The sequence below is a fragment of the Hemitrygon akajei genome, chromosome 14 (genome assembly GCF_048418815.1).
Source record: "Hemitrygon akajei chromosome 14, sHemAka1.3, whole genome shotgun sequence".
In the NCBI taxonomy this organism is placed as follows: domain Eukaryota; kingdom Metazoa; phylum Chordata; class Chondrichthyes; order Myliobatiformes; family Dasyatidae; genus Hemitrygon; species Hemitrygon akajei.
The window spans coordinates 51,952,201-51,966,972 of record NC_133137.1 but is presented as its reverse complement, the minus strand read 5'-3'; the positions used below and the strand labels follow the sequence as shown (position 1 = coordinate 51,966,972).

Here is a 14,772-nt window from a genome sequence, read left to right as displayed (position 1 = left end):
AAACATATAAGATTATTAAGGGATTGGACAAGATAGAGGCAGGAAATATGTTCCAGATGCTGGGAGAGTCCAGTACCAGAGGGCATGGTTTGAGAATAAGGGGTAGGTCATTTAGGACAGAGTTGAGGAAAAACTTCTTCTCCCAGAGAGTTGTGGGGGTCTGGAATGCACTGCCTCGGAAGGTAGCGGAGGCCAATTCTCTGGATGCTTTCAAGAAGGAGCTAGATAGGTATCTTATCGATAGGGGAATCAAGGGATATGGGGACAAGGCAGGAACCGTGTATTGATAGTAGTTGATCAGCCATGATCTCAAAATGGCGGTGCAGGCTCGAAGGACCGAATGGTCTACTTCTGCACCTATTGTCTATAACTCAGTGATACCCACAATGTCATAGATAGATAGATAGATAGATAGATACTTTATTCATCCCCATGGGGAAATTCAACTTTTTTCCAATGTCCCATACACTTGTTGTAGCAAAACTAATTACATACAACACTTAACTCAGTAAAAAATATATGCTTCTAAATCACTATCTCAAAAAGCATTAATAATAGCTTTTAAAAAGTTCTTAAGTCCTGGCGGTAGAATTGTAAAGCCTAATGGCATTGGGGAGTATTGACCTCTTCATCCTGTCTGAGGAGCATTGCATCGATAGTAACCTGTCGCTGAAACTGCTTCTCTGTCTCTGGATGGTGCTATGTAGAGGATGTTCAGAGTTATCCATAATTGACCGTAGCCTACTCAGCGCCCTTCGCTCAGCTACCGATGTTAAACTCTCCAGTACTTTGCCCACGACAGAGCCCGCCTTCCTTACCAGCTTATTAAGACGTGAGGCGTCCCTCTTCTTAATGCTTCCTCCCCAACACGCCACCACAAAGAAGAGGGCGCTCTCCACAACTGACCTATAGAACATCTTCAGCATCTCACCACAGACATTGAATGACGCCAACATATGGTCATATGTGCCCATCTCTAATTACACTACAAGATCATCTACTTTATTCCATTCACTGCATTCAAGTGCAACACCTCTATGGAATCCATCACTTATTTTGATTATGCCTCCATATTACACTTCAGCTCATCCCACTGACGGCAATTTTGCCCTGTCATCTGCCTCTCCATCCTCCATCTTGCTGCATTAACTTGAATACCAATTGCCCCATCCTCAGTCCTATCACTCTAATCTCCATCCCCCTGCCAAATTAGTTTAAATGGGGGTTACCAACCCATTTTAAAAAAATGCCTGAGACCAATACCATTAATCAAGGGGGTTTGTAATCCCAGGTTAAGAACCCCTGGTTCAAAACCTACAAAAAGCCTTAGCAAACCTGCCTGCATAGGTACTGGTCCCCCTCAGGTTCAGGTGTAACCTGGTCTCTTTATATGAGTCACAACTTCCACAGAAGAGATCTCAATGATCCAGATATCTGAAACCTTGCCCATTGCACCACTCCTCAGCCACGCATTCATCTTTCCTTCAATGGCACATGGCACAGGCAGCAATCCAGAAGTTACTACCCTGGAACTCCTGCTTTTCGGCCTTCTACTCAACTCCCTATATTCTGTCTTCAGGACTTTCTCGCATTTCCTACCTGTCGTTGGTACCTTTATGCACCACAACTTCTGGTTGCTCACACTCCCTTTTAGAATGCTATGGACCCGGTCAAAGACATGACCCTGACCCTGGCACCTGGGAGGCAAAATACAATTTGCCTTCTCTTCTGAACCACAGAGACAGACTCAAGACCCTGTTGCTGCTGCTTCCCACTTCAATCGTATCCAAAGCAGTAGACATTATTGAAGGGATACAGCCACAGGGGTACTTTGCACTGGTCTCCTATTCCCTTTCCCTCACCAGGCAGTCACCCAGGTATCTCTCTCCTACAACTTAGGAGTGACTACCTCCCTGTAGCTCCTATCACCTCTTCATTCTCCCATATGAGTAAGGTCAAGCTGCAGGTCCAGTTCATTAACACCGGAACTGCAGCTCAATGCAATTCTTGCAGATGTAGTTATCAGGGAAATTGGAGGTCTCCCAGAGTTCCTACATCTCATACAAAGAACATACCACTGTCTCTAGACCCATTCTCAGTACACTAGCTGTGTACTAATAGACAAATAAAAACACTTAACCAGAAACTTACTTAGAACCTCCACCGGTGCTTACCCAAGCCTGTTGAGCAAAAGCCTCCCACTAACATTGGCCCACGACAACAATGGCCACTCTGTTTACACCTTGCTTACTTTTAATGGCTCGAATAAAGTCACTGCCAATTTTCAAATGGTTCCCACGTTGCAACGATGTCTCACTTGCTACTTCAGATTATGACTCACTCCTGACAGTCTTGTTCTTTCATATGGCACCTGCTTCAAAATGATGTCTCTCTCACTTGTTACTTCAAATTAAGTGCAAAGTGGTAGCTGATGAAATTGATTTATATGAGAAAGCATTGGCACAAGATGGACTGGTCAAGGACAATAGGACTAAAGGGCAAATTTACAGTTCAGCACACAAATTAGTTGCACCTGAATAATCTGTGGCCCTACCATTATTATACATTTGAAAAATTTGCCCAGAAATTCTGAAATCTTTACCACCATCCCCACCCCAAAACAATCTACTAAATATTCTGATCGAAGGTAAATTGAGGAATATTCTGATGTAACTTGTGGCACAGAAATTTAATGGTCATTGCCTAGTGCTAGCTAAATGAGAACAAGTATTCTACTCATTTAAGATGGGAAAACAATGAAGGTGGAAAGTGTGATGGTGACAGAGAATCTTGATAGATCTGAGGGATTTAACTAACCTTGGAAAGGAGAGGGAAGGCAAGATCTAAGATAGTGAAAGTCACAAAATAGCACAATGCAGTGGAGAGACTGAAAGCAAACACTACACCTTCTCCACTACAAAAATGGTGGGATAGTAAAGAAGCAGGAAAACAGTAATAATCAGCCAGGATACAAATGGGGGGGGGGGGGGAAGAGACAAAGTACTGAGAAGTCTATCCAATTAATATTTTTCAGAACAATGCCAAGAAACAAAAACAAAAAAATCAACCAGACCAACTTAAAATAAAATCCTGCACAAGATCAACCATAGTAATATAGGATAAACATTTCCTTCAAGTTTAGGAGAATATACCAAGCTCCTAAACATTTGTTTAATGCAGAGGATGCTTAGTATTTGTTTCTTGGTGCCAGGTATCTTAGCTCGTTTCCACTCCCCTCTGGCACAGATCCTCGGGGCTGACTATTACTTTATTCCAATCCAGTTTTATTTTCAGGCTCGGAGGTGGCGAACAAGGCAGGAAACCACAGAAAGAGCCTGATGGAGTAGCTCATGGGTTAGTGTCTTTGTAGTGAAGGAGGATGAGAGGTGACATTGCAGAGGTGTACAAAATGAGCAGCATAAATACCAGAAATCCCCCCATCCAGGGCTAAAATGGCTAATGAGGGTCATAATTGTAAGGTGAATGGAGGAAAGTCAAAAGCAAGTCCTTTTTTTTTTAAATAAAAAGGAAATACTGGGTGCATGGAACGCATCGCCAGGAGTGATGGCAGAGGCAGATACATTAGGGCCATTTAAAAGACTCTTAGATAGGCACATGGATGAAAGGGAAATGAAGAGCAATGTAGGAGGGAAGATTGATCTTAGAATAGGTTAGAAGTTCAGTTCAACATTGTGGGCCTATAATATTCTATTATAGCAAGTGACCCAAAGAAACAGTCTTAAGCTTTAAAAAAAAAAAATGTAGTGAAATAGAAGGGGCAAGTGGATTAACATCTGGAAGTTAATGCAACAGCAAATTCAACAGCACAATTCATTCATGCTAGAATGATGGTACACTCATGGATAAGTAACAGATTCTTATCCAAACTTAAAATTGACAGGATGCAATAGTATGGATACAGATTTTCCAGGTCAATGCTAGAACCAGTAGCAAGCATCTCAATAAAAGGACAGACCATTTTAGGATTAATTAAAAGAACTATGGTAGTTTATGTTCACTCAAGCACTTAGATTTCTGGATTTCTACATCTCTACAGTTCAAGAATGAGAAGATTCAGGGCTACCCCTGTTCCTTTGTTCTTACTTTCACCTATGCAAACTGAACAAGGACTAGACAAGGAACAATACAATCTTAGATTTAGTACTTCAACAATTTAGAAAGCTAAAACTAAAGGAACATCTTAAACGATAAAGCAACAGGGTCAAGATAAAAGGAAGAGCTTTACTTTCTGACAAAAACCACCAGTGAAATTACAGCAAGGCTTTTAGTGCACCCATCTCAGGGGTGACAATGGCTCAAGAACTGTCAGCCAGCAAGATCTACCTTTGCCAAATATTGAAGGTTGGGTTTGGGAAAAATCTCAAATGGCAAATCCAGAAGACTAATAAACAGAAGAGACACCAGGTAATTTTATTCAAGCCATTTAATAGAATAGTGTCTGATCTGACATTTCAGATTTACTGTACTGCCTTCTTTCTCTCCTCTCCAAAACACACAAGGCCCTATTCTCTGCAGACCCCCAAATGGGTACTCCTTAATAGCAAGACTGGCTCCCAACTTCCTTGGAGAAGTGTCTCACCTTTCACCCTGTTCTGCCTTTGAAAACCATGCTTCATACTACCTTCAACTCTTACAAATCCTAAACTGCCTATCCTTTCCTTGTAGGGCAGAGGGAAAAAAAATATCACTCCATAAAATCATTCTAAACCATCTTCTCCAAAATGCCTCCAATGAGCCTCAAGTTAAATTGCTCACAATTCCAGATGTGGTCTGACTACAGTTGCAGTAAGAATTGCTTACTTCTATATTTTAACTCCCTTGAAATGAGTTTCGATATTCCATTAGCCCTCCCTATATTTTGTTAGACTGGTATCCTAGCATTACACCTTATGCACAGGAACCCAGATATCTCTTCATGCTACAACTTTCTGCGATACTTACAGTATTCCTTCCAGTTTACATTTTCCCCACATCTGCCAATCAACTACCAAGAACTGTATATTGCAGAGGCTTTGCCTTTCCACCTATTTTTTGGTTACCTAAAGATGTAGTTTTCGTAAGTTTGCCTCCAAGTCTTACAAATGGTTAGTCCCAGCACCAATCCCAGTGGTACTCAAATGGTCAATCTGTCCACAAAATAAAGGATCCTTTTATCCCCAGCCTCAAGGCAAACCTCCATCCAACATGGGCTCTTGTTTCATGAGATGCATAACTTTTGGTTAAGCTACATCTTCCAGAAGTTCAAGCACAACTCATCCACCACTTCCCCTTTATTTGCTCTGGCTGAGACAACCAAACCTTGGGTCAGGCATGACTTGTTTCATGAAATAGTGTTAATTCTACTTCATTAGGTTTAAATTTTTCCTGAATAACTGACTATAGTTTTTGCAATTCTAACAGGACTTTATCCACATGTAGTTTCTGCCACCCTCCATTTTCCCCTGCATTGAACATTAGCACTTTCCCAGAAATGAAAGTTAGTGAATACAGTGGTTGCACATCCTCTCAATAAAGTTTAGAATCCTAGGATGCAAGTCACAGCCTTTAACCACACTATTTTGAATTGACAATTCTGTGATTCCACTTAGGGAAAGCTGAGCTTGTCTATACTATACCAAGCCTTATTCCCATCTTTGCTCATCCACATTAGAATAGGGGCACATTGCAAAACAGAGCCACCATTTAACACTTTAACGTCTTGTCCCAAATAGTCTAAAGAAAAATTTCTGAATATGTTCTTGTTCAGTGAAGTTGTGACCCATTTTCAGGGAATAGCCTCCCTACTCCTAGAGCATTCAATACAAGTCTTTTGCAAAGTGCTGTACAAGATCCAAATGTCTGGCCAAAGGTTGTTTAAGCTAGTCTTTAATGAGAAGCAACGAAAGTACAAGATAAAAGACCAACTCACAGATCTAGGTTTCTTCCCATCATTTGCAATGTTCCTATCCTGGGTTGTAGCTGTTGCTTGATAAGGTTTACTGTTTTGCTTGGAAAAAACAGGGCTTAAAATAAGAGGGACAATGTGAGAAAATTAAAGGCTAGATAGATAAATAATGCAATCTGTAGTAATGATTGAAGAAATGTTAAGATCTTTTATACCTGGGTGTCTCAGGAATTTCAAAGCCTGATATATCAGAATCCAACTCAAATAAGCATCCATCATTTAGGGGATCCGAACCAAGATGTGTTGCGTTTTTACAAGTTTCAATTCCTTCCAGGCCATCCGAAATCTGATCCATGATGATATGACTTAACAGTTTAAAAGCCTATAGCTGTCCCAATAATTGAAAAGCAAACCACAAAGGGTATTCTGCAGTTTATGGCAAGCCCATAATGAATGGAATCCTCAGGATCTGCATCAAAAAGATGATACGATTACAATACAGCTGTAAATATGCTTGTATTTCCATTTAACAGGTACTTAAAATGGGAAAGTTGAAATGAAATCTTCCTTACTATTTGACAATTGCTTTTAAAAGACCACAAACTAAGCTCTCCTTATTTATTCCACAATATAGCATGAAGAGACTGCTTCATTATGCCATTGGACAAGTCTTAACATTAGATGGAGTAACAGGGAAGCTTGGAACATTTAGTGGAGTACCTAATCATAGAGCATTATTCTGATGAATTACATTTCCCTGCAATACCCAAATTTCTACATTTGAGTTTATCTACTTTTGGCTGTGGTAGTATAGAATCTTTTACCTTCACAAGGAGTGTGATTAGCTTAAATTTAAGAACTGCTACTCAATGACCATTTAATCAAAGTGTAATGTAATTGATTAGGGATGGGGGGCTCAATTATGGCAGTGAAGTACTTGATTTCACATAAAGTCACAGAACTTACTGGCAAGATTTAAGTGCACCATTCAAATTTGTTGCTACATTTTATTTAAAGACAAAAAAATTTTAGCTTTGTCAGATGCACATCAAAAAAATACACAGTGTAATACGTCATTTTGCATCAAATCAGCAAGGATTATGCTGGGCAGTCTGCAAGTGTCACGATGTTTCTGGAACCAATACAGCATGCATACAACTCACTAACCCTAACCATACGCTTTTGGAATATAGATGGAAACTAGTGCACTGAGAGGAAATCCACATGGCCAGTAAGAATGTACAGACTCTTTACAGACAGGAGTGGGAATCAAAGCCCAGCTGGTGCTGAAATGCATCGCACTAACCACTACTGCAGAATGCCATTATTCACTGTATATACTACACTACTTTTAAAATTAACGCTATTTATGCCAAAAATTTTGTCTCTTGACAAGCACTGGCACAGCAACAAAAGTCACTGCTGCACAGCAACAGAGATCAGACTTCAATCTAGACATTTGGTACTGGGTGTGAATTTGTACTCTACCTCTATGGTTGTATAGTTTACTTGCATATTAAAAAGACATGCAGGTTGCAAGGTGAATTAGCAACCATAAATTGCCCCACATGTAGGTGGGTGAGAGAACCCACTGTTGTCTATAAGGAGGTTGTACATTCTGCCATGACTACGTGGGTTTCCTCCAGGTGCTCCAGCTTCCTCCAACAATCCAAAGACATATCATTTGGTAGGTTAATTGTCCATTGTAAATTGTCCCAATTTAGGGTTAAAATCAGGGGTTACTAGGCAACAGGGCTCAAAAGGGCCTATTTCATGCTATATCTCAAGTAAATAAAAGAATCTGGAGAAACTTAATAAGCATGTAAGGAGGATAAAATGTAGGATTAGTGATGAATGGTTGATGGCTAGTAGATTTGGTAGGCGTAAACATTCACTGTTGTGTCTCTGATACATTCCCCTCCCAAAGATATACGTTTACTTTGACACAAAAATAGTAGATGACAAGCTCATCTCTTGGAGAGAAATCGATGAGACATTAAAACTGGCTGGATAAAATTTCTATTTGGAAAAACAAAACCAAATAAAGTAACTAATAACTAGAATGCAGAACTTATTATCAAATCATTAAGCAACCTAGGAATATATAAAAGAGGGAGATTCCAGAAGGCCACAATACACACCAGTGAATAGACAGATCAAAGTTAAAAGAACTCATGTTCCAGGTAATATAATTGGATTCAATTTCAACCACACAGAAAATATGATTGTTTAAACGACATTCTCTGGAAATAACAAGAACTGCAGTGTCATGGAAATATCAGCATCCATCATTTGTATGAAGCTTTTGAAAAATAAGTATTCTACAATAGATTTTAAGCTACTGCTACAAGTTCAAACACAGACCAAGTTATTCCAAATATACAAATCATTAATCCTTTCAAATGTTCACTGGTGCCCGGATATTAAAGACCTAGATTGTAACAAATCCAGCCTCTCTGCCACCCTGGCAATTTACCACTAGCATCAAAGCTAATCTAAGAATGATTAGCTCTTAGAATAATCTAAGAGCTAATCTAAAGCCATCTAAGAATGTTTCAGATCCATCCTTGGAAGAAGTTGATTCCCATGACGGAACATTCAGAAGACAGGACTTCACCGGCCTGAGGTCACTGGGCGCCAAGCTCTGGGGACCGGCGGCAGGGTCCAGCCACCACGGTTACCTTCGACGCATTACTAAAACCATACTGGAACAGCGCAATTGCGGTGAGGGCCCGGCCACACAGGCTAGAGCGGGATAAGGGTGCGGGAAACGGCGAGACCCCACACTCACTTACCCTCCAGGGTTCAGCGACAGGCAGCTCCCGCTCAAATACTCGCGCAAGCGCACAAACCCCCTCGGCAACGAAAACCAATGGTCTCCTTCAACTTTCGATCCGCCTTTCAGCTCACTTTGCGCTGTCCGTCATTTCCATACGACATCCTCATTGGCAAAAGTGTACCAAGCTCCCGCCTCCTTCCACCGGCTTTTGTTTCGCTCACCAGCCGTTGGCCTCTCGCGGCAGTGACGTCTATGTTGTCTCCCATTGGCTGCAAGATGCAAGAGCCAAGGTTGAATTGCAGCTCCCACTGGTCTCCCTTCTCATTGGTTGTCGATTACATTGGGGTTTCAGGGAGGGGCAGCACCTCTGGTGGGGAACATGTCCACCTTTGGTCCTCACCTGGCACTCAACTCTCACCTGTGGCTCCCTGTAGCTGTTTGCATGCAATAGCAGCCACACCCCAGGCAATGGCTTCAACAAGCGGGCTAAACCAGGTGAAGGTGGCCAACAAGTCTCAAACCCTCCATGAGATAGGAAGTTGTCTATCCCAGTATGTGAACACAGACTCAGGCGAGTTGAGACCAATGGAAGGTCCAACAGTCAAGAAGGCAGTCTCTGCAAGCGTCATGGAACGCGTAGAGCACAACAAGACACAGAAGACGTCCTGGTCATCCACTGCGCCTAGTCCCATCTCCAGCTGTCTCGACTCTGTCTTGCTACTGGATCCAGATGGGAACTGGGAAGACAGAGTGAGGCTGACGCTGCAAAACTCTCCCTCACATAAATCCAAATCAAGCGCTAGTCTCAACACCATCTCAGCTGGTTGGTGGCATAGTGGCATCAGCGCAGGACTTTGGGGCGAGAGGTACTGAGTTCGAATCTGGCCAGCTCCCCTACACACTTTCCATCCATGCTGGGTTGAGTGTCGAGCTAGCATAAAAAAAGTACTAATGGTGTTGAGGTCTTCATTGATGATGATGGATGAACCTTAGAATACATTGGACAGCAATTTTTTTCCAGAGTGTTGTTTTTCAGAATTGTTTTGTTTGATAGACCGCTTGAAGCTGGACACAGATATAATTTCAGACTACTTGTATCACATAGGAATTTGGAGGAACAAGAAATTAAATTGAATAGTGTTTAATTGCATAATGGTCCTGAAGCTTTGCAATAGTTCAACTAAGCTAAAATGTTTTGTTGATGGTTTTCATTTGTACTGACTTGAGACATCTTGCTTCGTTGTCCAACAATAATCAGCCAGCATTGATGGATTCCAGTTGCTCTGATACCACAATGTCCATGACTACAATGTCCTGGTGAAACCTTTCACAATGCTCATCGCTGATAGCGCCAGATTTTGCAGGGAAGAAGTCTGGGTGTGATTGCAGAAAATAAGTCTTTAGTGTCAAGTTGCTCTTCATGGTTCTGTATGCTTGAAGCATGCGGTCCACCATCTCCATGTAGTTTAGTACTCTGTAGCTGTCAAACTTTTCAACAACATCCCCGAATGCTTTTGATGTGATTTTCTCCAGTTCCACTAGAAGTTCTTCAAATTGCCTGTCATTGATGACCTGTTTGATTTATGAACCAACAAAAATGCCTTTGTTAATCTTGGTATCAGTTATTCTGGAAAACACCTGTCTCAAATATTGAAATCTTTTAAGGAGTTTTTTTTATGCCTGGTGATGTCAGCTTCCATCTTTTCAGTCTTGTACCCAGCAAGTCTGATTTTGCTTTGATAAACCCAAGTCTCTGGTCAGGTCATTTAACTCAGATTGAGCTATCAGATGAGGCTCACTCGACATAAAGGGTTCAAAATCTGTATCAGTATCATAGTCATTTTCTGTTCTTTGCTGGTGCATCATGGCATCTGTGTCTGCTTCCTCCAGACTCCATGTCTCTGGTGGCTTTGGTCCTGGAAGACTATTGTCATGCAGCACAGGTCTCATGGTGAAGGGAGACTGGGGTATTCAGCGGATGTCTTGTTTTTAGCAGAGAAACCAGACACACTGATCAGACAGAAGTAGCAGTCTGTCACATGATCCTTCTCTCGCCATATCATCGGGACAGTGAATGGCTATACTCTAAGATCGACAGCCCATGTTGCACAACAAATGTGAGGAGCCCAGGCTTTGTCTAGATCACCTATTTTACACCCGAAGTAGAGCTCATAGGGTTTCTTAATAAGAGGAGTCATGCTCCGTCTTTGAGATACTTGTCACAAATATAACAGAAAGTATAATGGCTGTTGCAACATCGGTGAGATATTTTGCTATCACAAATACTCCTGAAAATACAATTACTTTATTATGATGCGTACACACAATATGCATCTTCTCTCACCACCACTCTGTATTGATCATTGAACACAACCTATAGACTCACTTTTCAGGACTCTACAATTCATGTTCTCAGTATTATTTATTTTTTATTATTACTTGTTTCTTTTGTTGTAGCATAGTTTGTCTTCTCTTGCTTGTCAGTCTCTGTGTAGTTTTTTATGGATTCTATAGTACTTCATTCTGCTGTGAATGCTTGCAGAAAAATGGATCTCAGGGTAGTATTTGGTGACTTATGCCTACTTTGACAACAAATTTACTTTGAACTTTGCACTTTTGATGTGTGCTAATGCTGAGATTTTCTTCGTATTCGATTATATCACTTCAATATGAGTAATAATCACACCAAGGAAGAAAAAAAGCATTTGAACTAGTAGATAATTTGGGATACTTGATGGAAAGGAAATTGGAAGCATTCTGATAAGGCTTTTAAAGGCAGGAAGGTGTAATTATTTATAAAGGAGAAATATTTTTAATGATACAGGGAAAGCCAATCAACCCATCAGGTCTAAGGCAGCTCCCCTGGAGCACTTACAATAGTGCTGCTCTCCATCCTTGTTTCTCTGTACCTCGGAAACTTACTCTCTTTCACTCACCCCATTGTCTCCCCTTTGCTGTTAACACTAAGGGGCAAGTTAACAGTAACTGATTAACCTACTTTGGAATGTAGAAGGGAACTAGGCTAGACAGAGGAAATCTGTGCGGTCATAGAGAGAATGTGCGAAGTGCACACAGACAGCACTCAAGTTCAAGTCTGAACCCCTGGTTCATTAGTTCCCTGGAACTATGGGGTAACAGCACTAATTGAATCATTACATGCCTCCACCTGTGCCTGAGAAGAAAGTGGTAACCTGCCTCAATGACCTCATCCAGTCGCACTTACCTCCACTGCGATGGAAGTGCTTTGAGAGGTTGGTCATGAAGCCTGAAGAGTGACCTGGATCCGCTCCAATTTGCCTAACATCATAACAAATCAACAGCAGATGCCTTTTCATTGGCCATTCACTCAGCTCTGGAACACCTGGAAAATGAAGAAGCTTATTTTTGACCACAGCTCAGCACTCAACACTATCTTCCCCTCAAAACTCATCGCTAAGGTCGAAGACCATGGCCTTGATTCCTCCTTCTGCAACTGGATTCTCAATTTCCTCACTTGCAGACTCCAGTCAATACAGATTGGCAACAAAACTTCCTTCAAAATCAGCATCAGCACCACAGTTCTGTGTGCTTGTCTCCCTGCTCTACTCGCTTTATATCAATGATTGTGTGACCAAGTACAGCTCCAATGCTATCATAAGATTGCTGACATCTCTGTTGGCCAAATCAAAGGTGGTGATGAATCATGATACAGGAGAGAGATTCAAAATCTGTTTCAATGGTGCCACAACAACAACTTCACACTCAATATCAGTAAAACCAAAGAGCTGATTATTGACTACAGGAAGAAGAAGCTGGAGATCCATTGGTTATCTTCATTAGGGGATCGGAGGAACTTTAAATTCCTTGGTATCAGAAGATCTGTCCTGGGACCATCACAAAGAAGGCATGCCAGCACCTCTATTTTCTTAGCAGTTTGTGTACATTCAACATGTAACCTAAAACTTTGACGAACTTTTCTAGATGTACAGTGGAGAGTATCCTATCTGCCTGCATCGTGGCCTGGTATGGAATCACCAATGCCCAGGAATGGGAAAGTCTACAGAAAGTGGTGGATACAGCTCAGACCATTGCAGGCAAATCCCTCCCAACACATTTACAAGTAATGCTGTAACAAGAAAGCAACATATATAATCAAGGACCCCCACCATCCAGGCTGTGCTTTCTTCTCCCTACCACCATCAGGTAGCCTTAGGTCCCACACTACCATGATCAGGAACAATTATTACCCTACAACTATCAAGTTCCTGAACTGGGATGGATAACTTCATTCTCCACAATTCTGAACTGGTTCCTCAACTTACAGAGTCACTTTCAAGAAATCTACAACTCATGTTCTCAGTATTATTTATCATTTATTTGCCAATTTTTTTCTTCTTTTACACATTGATTGTTTGTTAGTCTTTATTTATGTATAGTTTTTCATAAATGATATTGTATTTCTTTATTTTCCTGCTAATGCCTGCATAGAATGGTAACATATACGTACTTTGATAATACATTTACATTGACTTTGACTTTGAACTTTTAGATACCCAGAGGTTTCTGCAGCTAGTGTTCAGCAGGGAAGAGTGCAGGGTTGTGTAGTGAATAGAGACAGCATGTGGGATAAAAGATTATTGAGTCAGAAGATGCCTTAAAAGAGCAGTGTATTGTAATATCACTATAATTCGTTTCAGGTTAACTATATAAAAAAAACTTAACTCACCATCAAACACGAGGAAATCTGCATATGCTGGAAAATCAAACAACACACACAAAATGCTGGTGGAACGCAGCAGGCCAGGCAGCATCTATAAGGAGAAGCACTGTCGACGTTTCTGGCCGAGACCCTTCGTCAGGACTAACTGAAAGGAAAGATAGTAAGAGATTTGAAAGTAGTGGGGGGAGGGGGAAATGTAAAATGATAGGAGAAGACCGGTCATTTTGCATTTCCCCCTCCCCCCACTACTTTCAAATCTCTTACTATCTTTCCTTTCAGTTAGGCCTGACGAAGGGTCTCGGCCCGAAACGTCGACAGTGCTTCTCCCTATAGATGCTGCCTGGCCTGCTGTGTTCCACCAGCATTTTGTGTGTGTTGTTTTAACTCACCATCAGTTATCATTTTTATATGATGTTTATTTTCAGTTTTGTTTCCTAATAAATATCTCATCCTCTTATATCTCTATATTCTATCTATTCTTCAAATATATCCTACTTACAAGTACAATGCCCAGAGTTTACTATCATTCAGAATCAGAACTAGGTTTAGTATTGTAGACATACGTTGTGAAATTTATTGCTTTGCAGCAGCAGTACATTGCAATACATAATAATAAAAACTATAAATTAAGTATATATAAAAAAGAAAATTAAATTAATTAAGTGGTGCAAAAAAAACAGGAAAAATACTAAATTCATGACTTCATTGTCCATTCAAAAATCTGATGGCAGAGGGGAAGAAGCTGTTCCTGGAACATTGAGTGTATGTTGTCAGGCTCCGGTAAGTAGTGAAAATAGTGTGGTGTCCTGTAAACCAGAAAGCAGTGTGGTATTACACAAGGGACCCTAAAAATGCTCTCATCATATGGCTCTCTGGAATATTACAAATTAGATAAAAATCTTTTAAAGCAGCTCAATGGAGACATGCAATGCTGTAACAATATTGAAAAATTGATACATCCCAATTTTAAACTCCTGGATTTTCACATAGTGGTTAAATAAATGATGGGATTAAAGGGTGGTTAGAGATACAGATACAAAATTGATTAAGAGACATGTTCTATATTCAGAAGCAAAGCTCAGAAACAGAAAGGAGACTTAGAAAGGCCTAGGCCTCTCCTGGACCGTTGCTAGGGATTGAGGGATGAAGTGGTGGATTGGAGTGAAGCAGTGGGCAATTGTGAATGGAAGCTGTGGATGGAAGAATCAGATGGGTAGATGAGTGTAATTAAAGCATCATATTATGGTAGTGAGGAAGGTTTATCAAGCAAGGAAATAAATACGCAATGATTTATTGAAGATAAGCCATAAAAGTTGGCCTCTTCAGAAAATAATACTAGTAGAAAACAGCTGTTAAACTAGTTATCTGTGTATCTGATTGGTACATTTT

The 14,772-nt window shown here is 40.8% G+C and overlaps 1 protein-coding gene across 1 annotated transcript in view; it reads right to left on the bottom strand.

Annotated features, from left to right (window-relative positions):
* Positions 1-8,832, bottom strand: part of LOC140738584 (uncharacterized) — a 34,855-nt gene extending 26,023 nt beyond the window's left edge. The window contains exons 1-3 of the mRNA XM_073066060.1: positions 8,701-8,832; positions 6,121-6,374; positions 5,930-6,023 (exon numbers count right to left, since the gene is read on the bottom strand). Of these exons, the coding sequence (XP_072922161.1) occupies positions 5,930-6,023; positions 6,121-6,260 (234 nt within the window). The 5' untranslated portion in view covers positions 6,261-6,374; positions 8,701-8,832. The remainder of the gene's footprint in view (positions 1-5,929; positions 6,024-6,120; positions 6,375-8,700) is intronic.
* Positions 8,833-14,772: the final 5,940 nt, after the last annotated feature.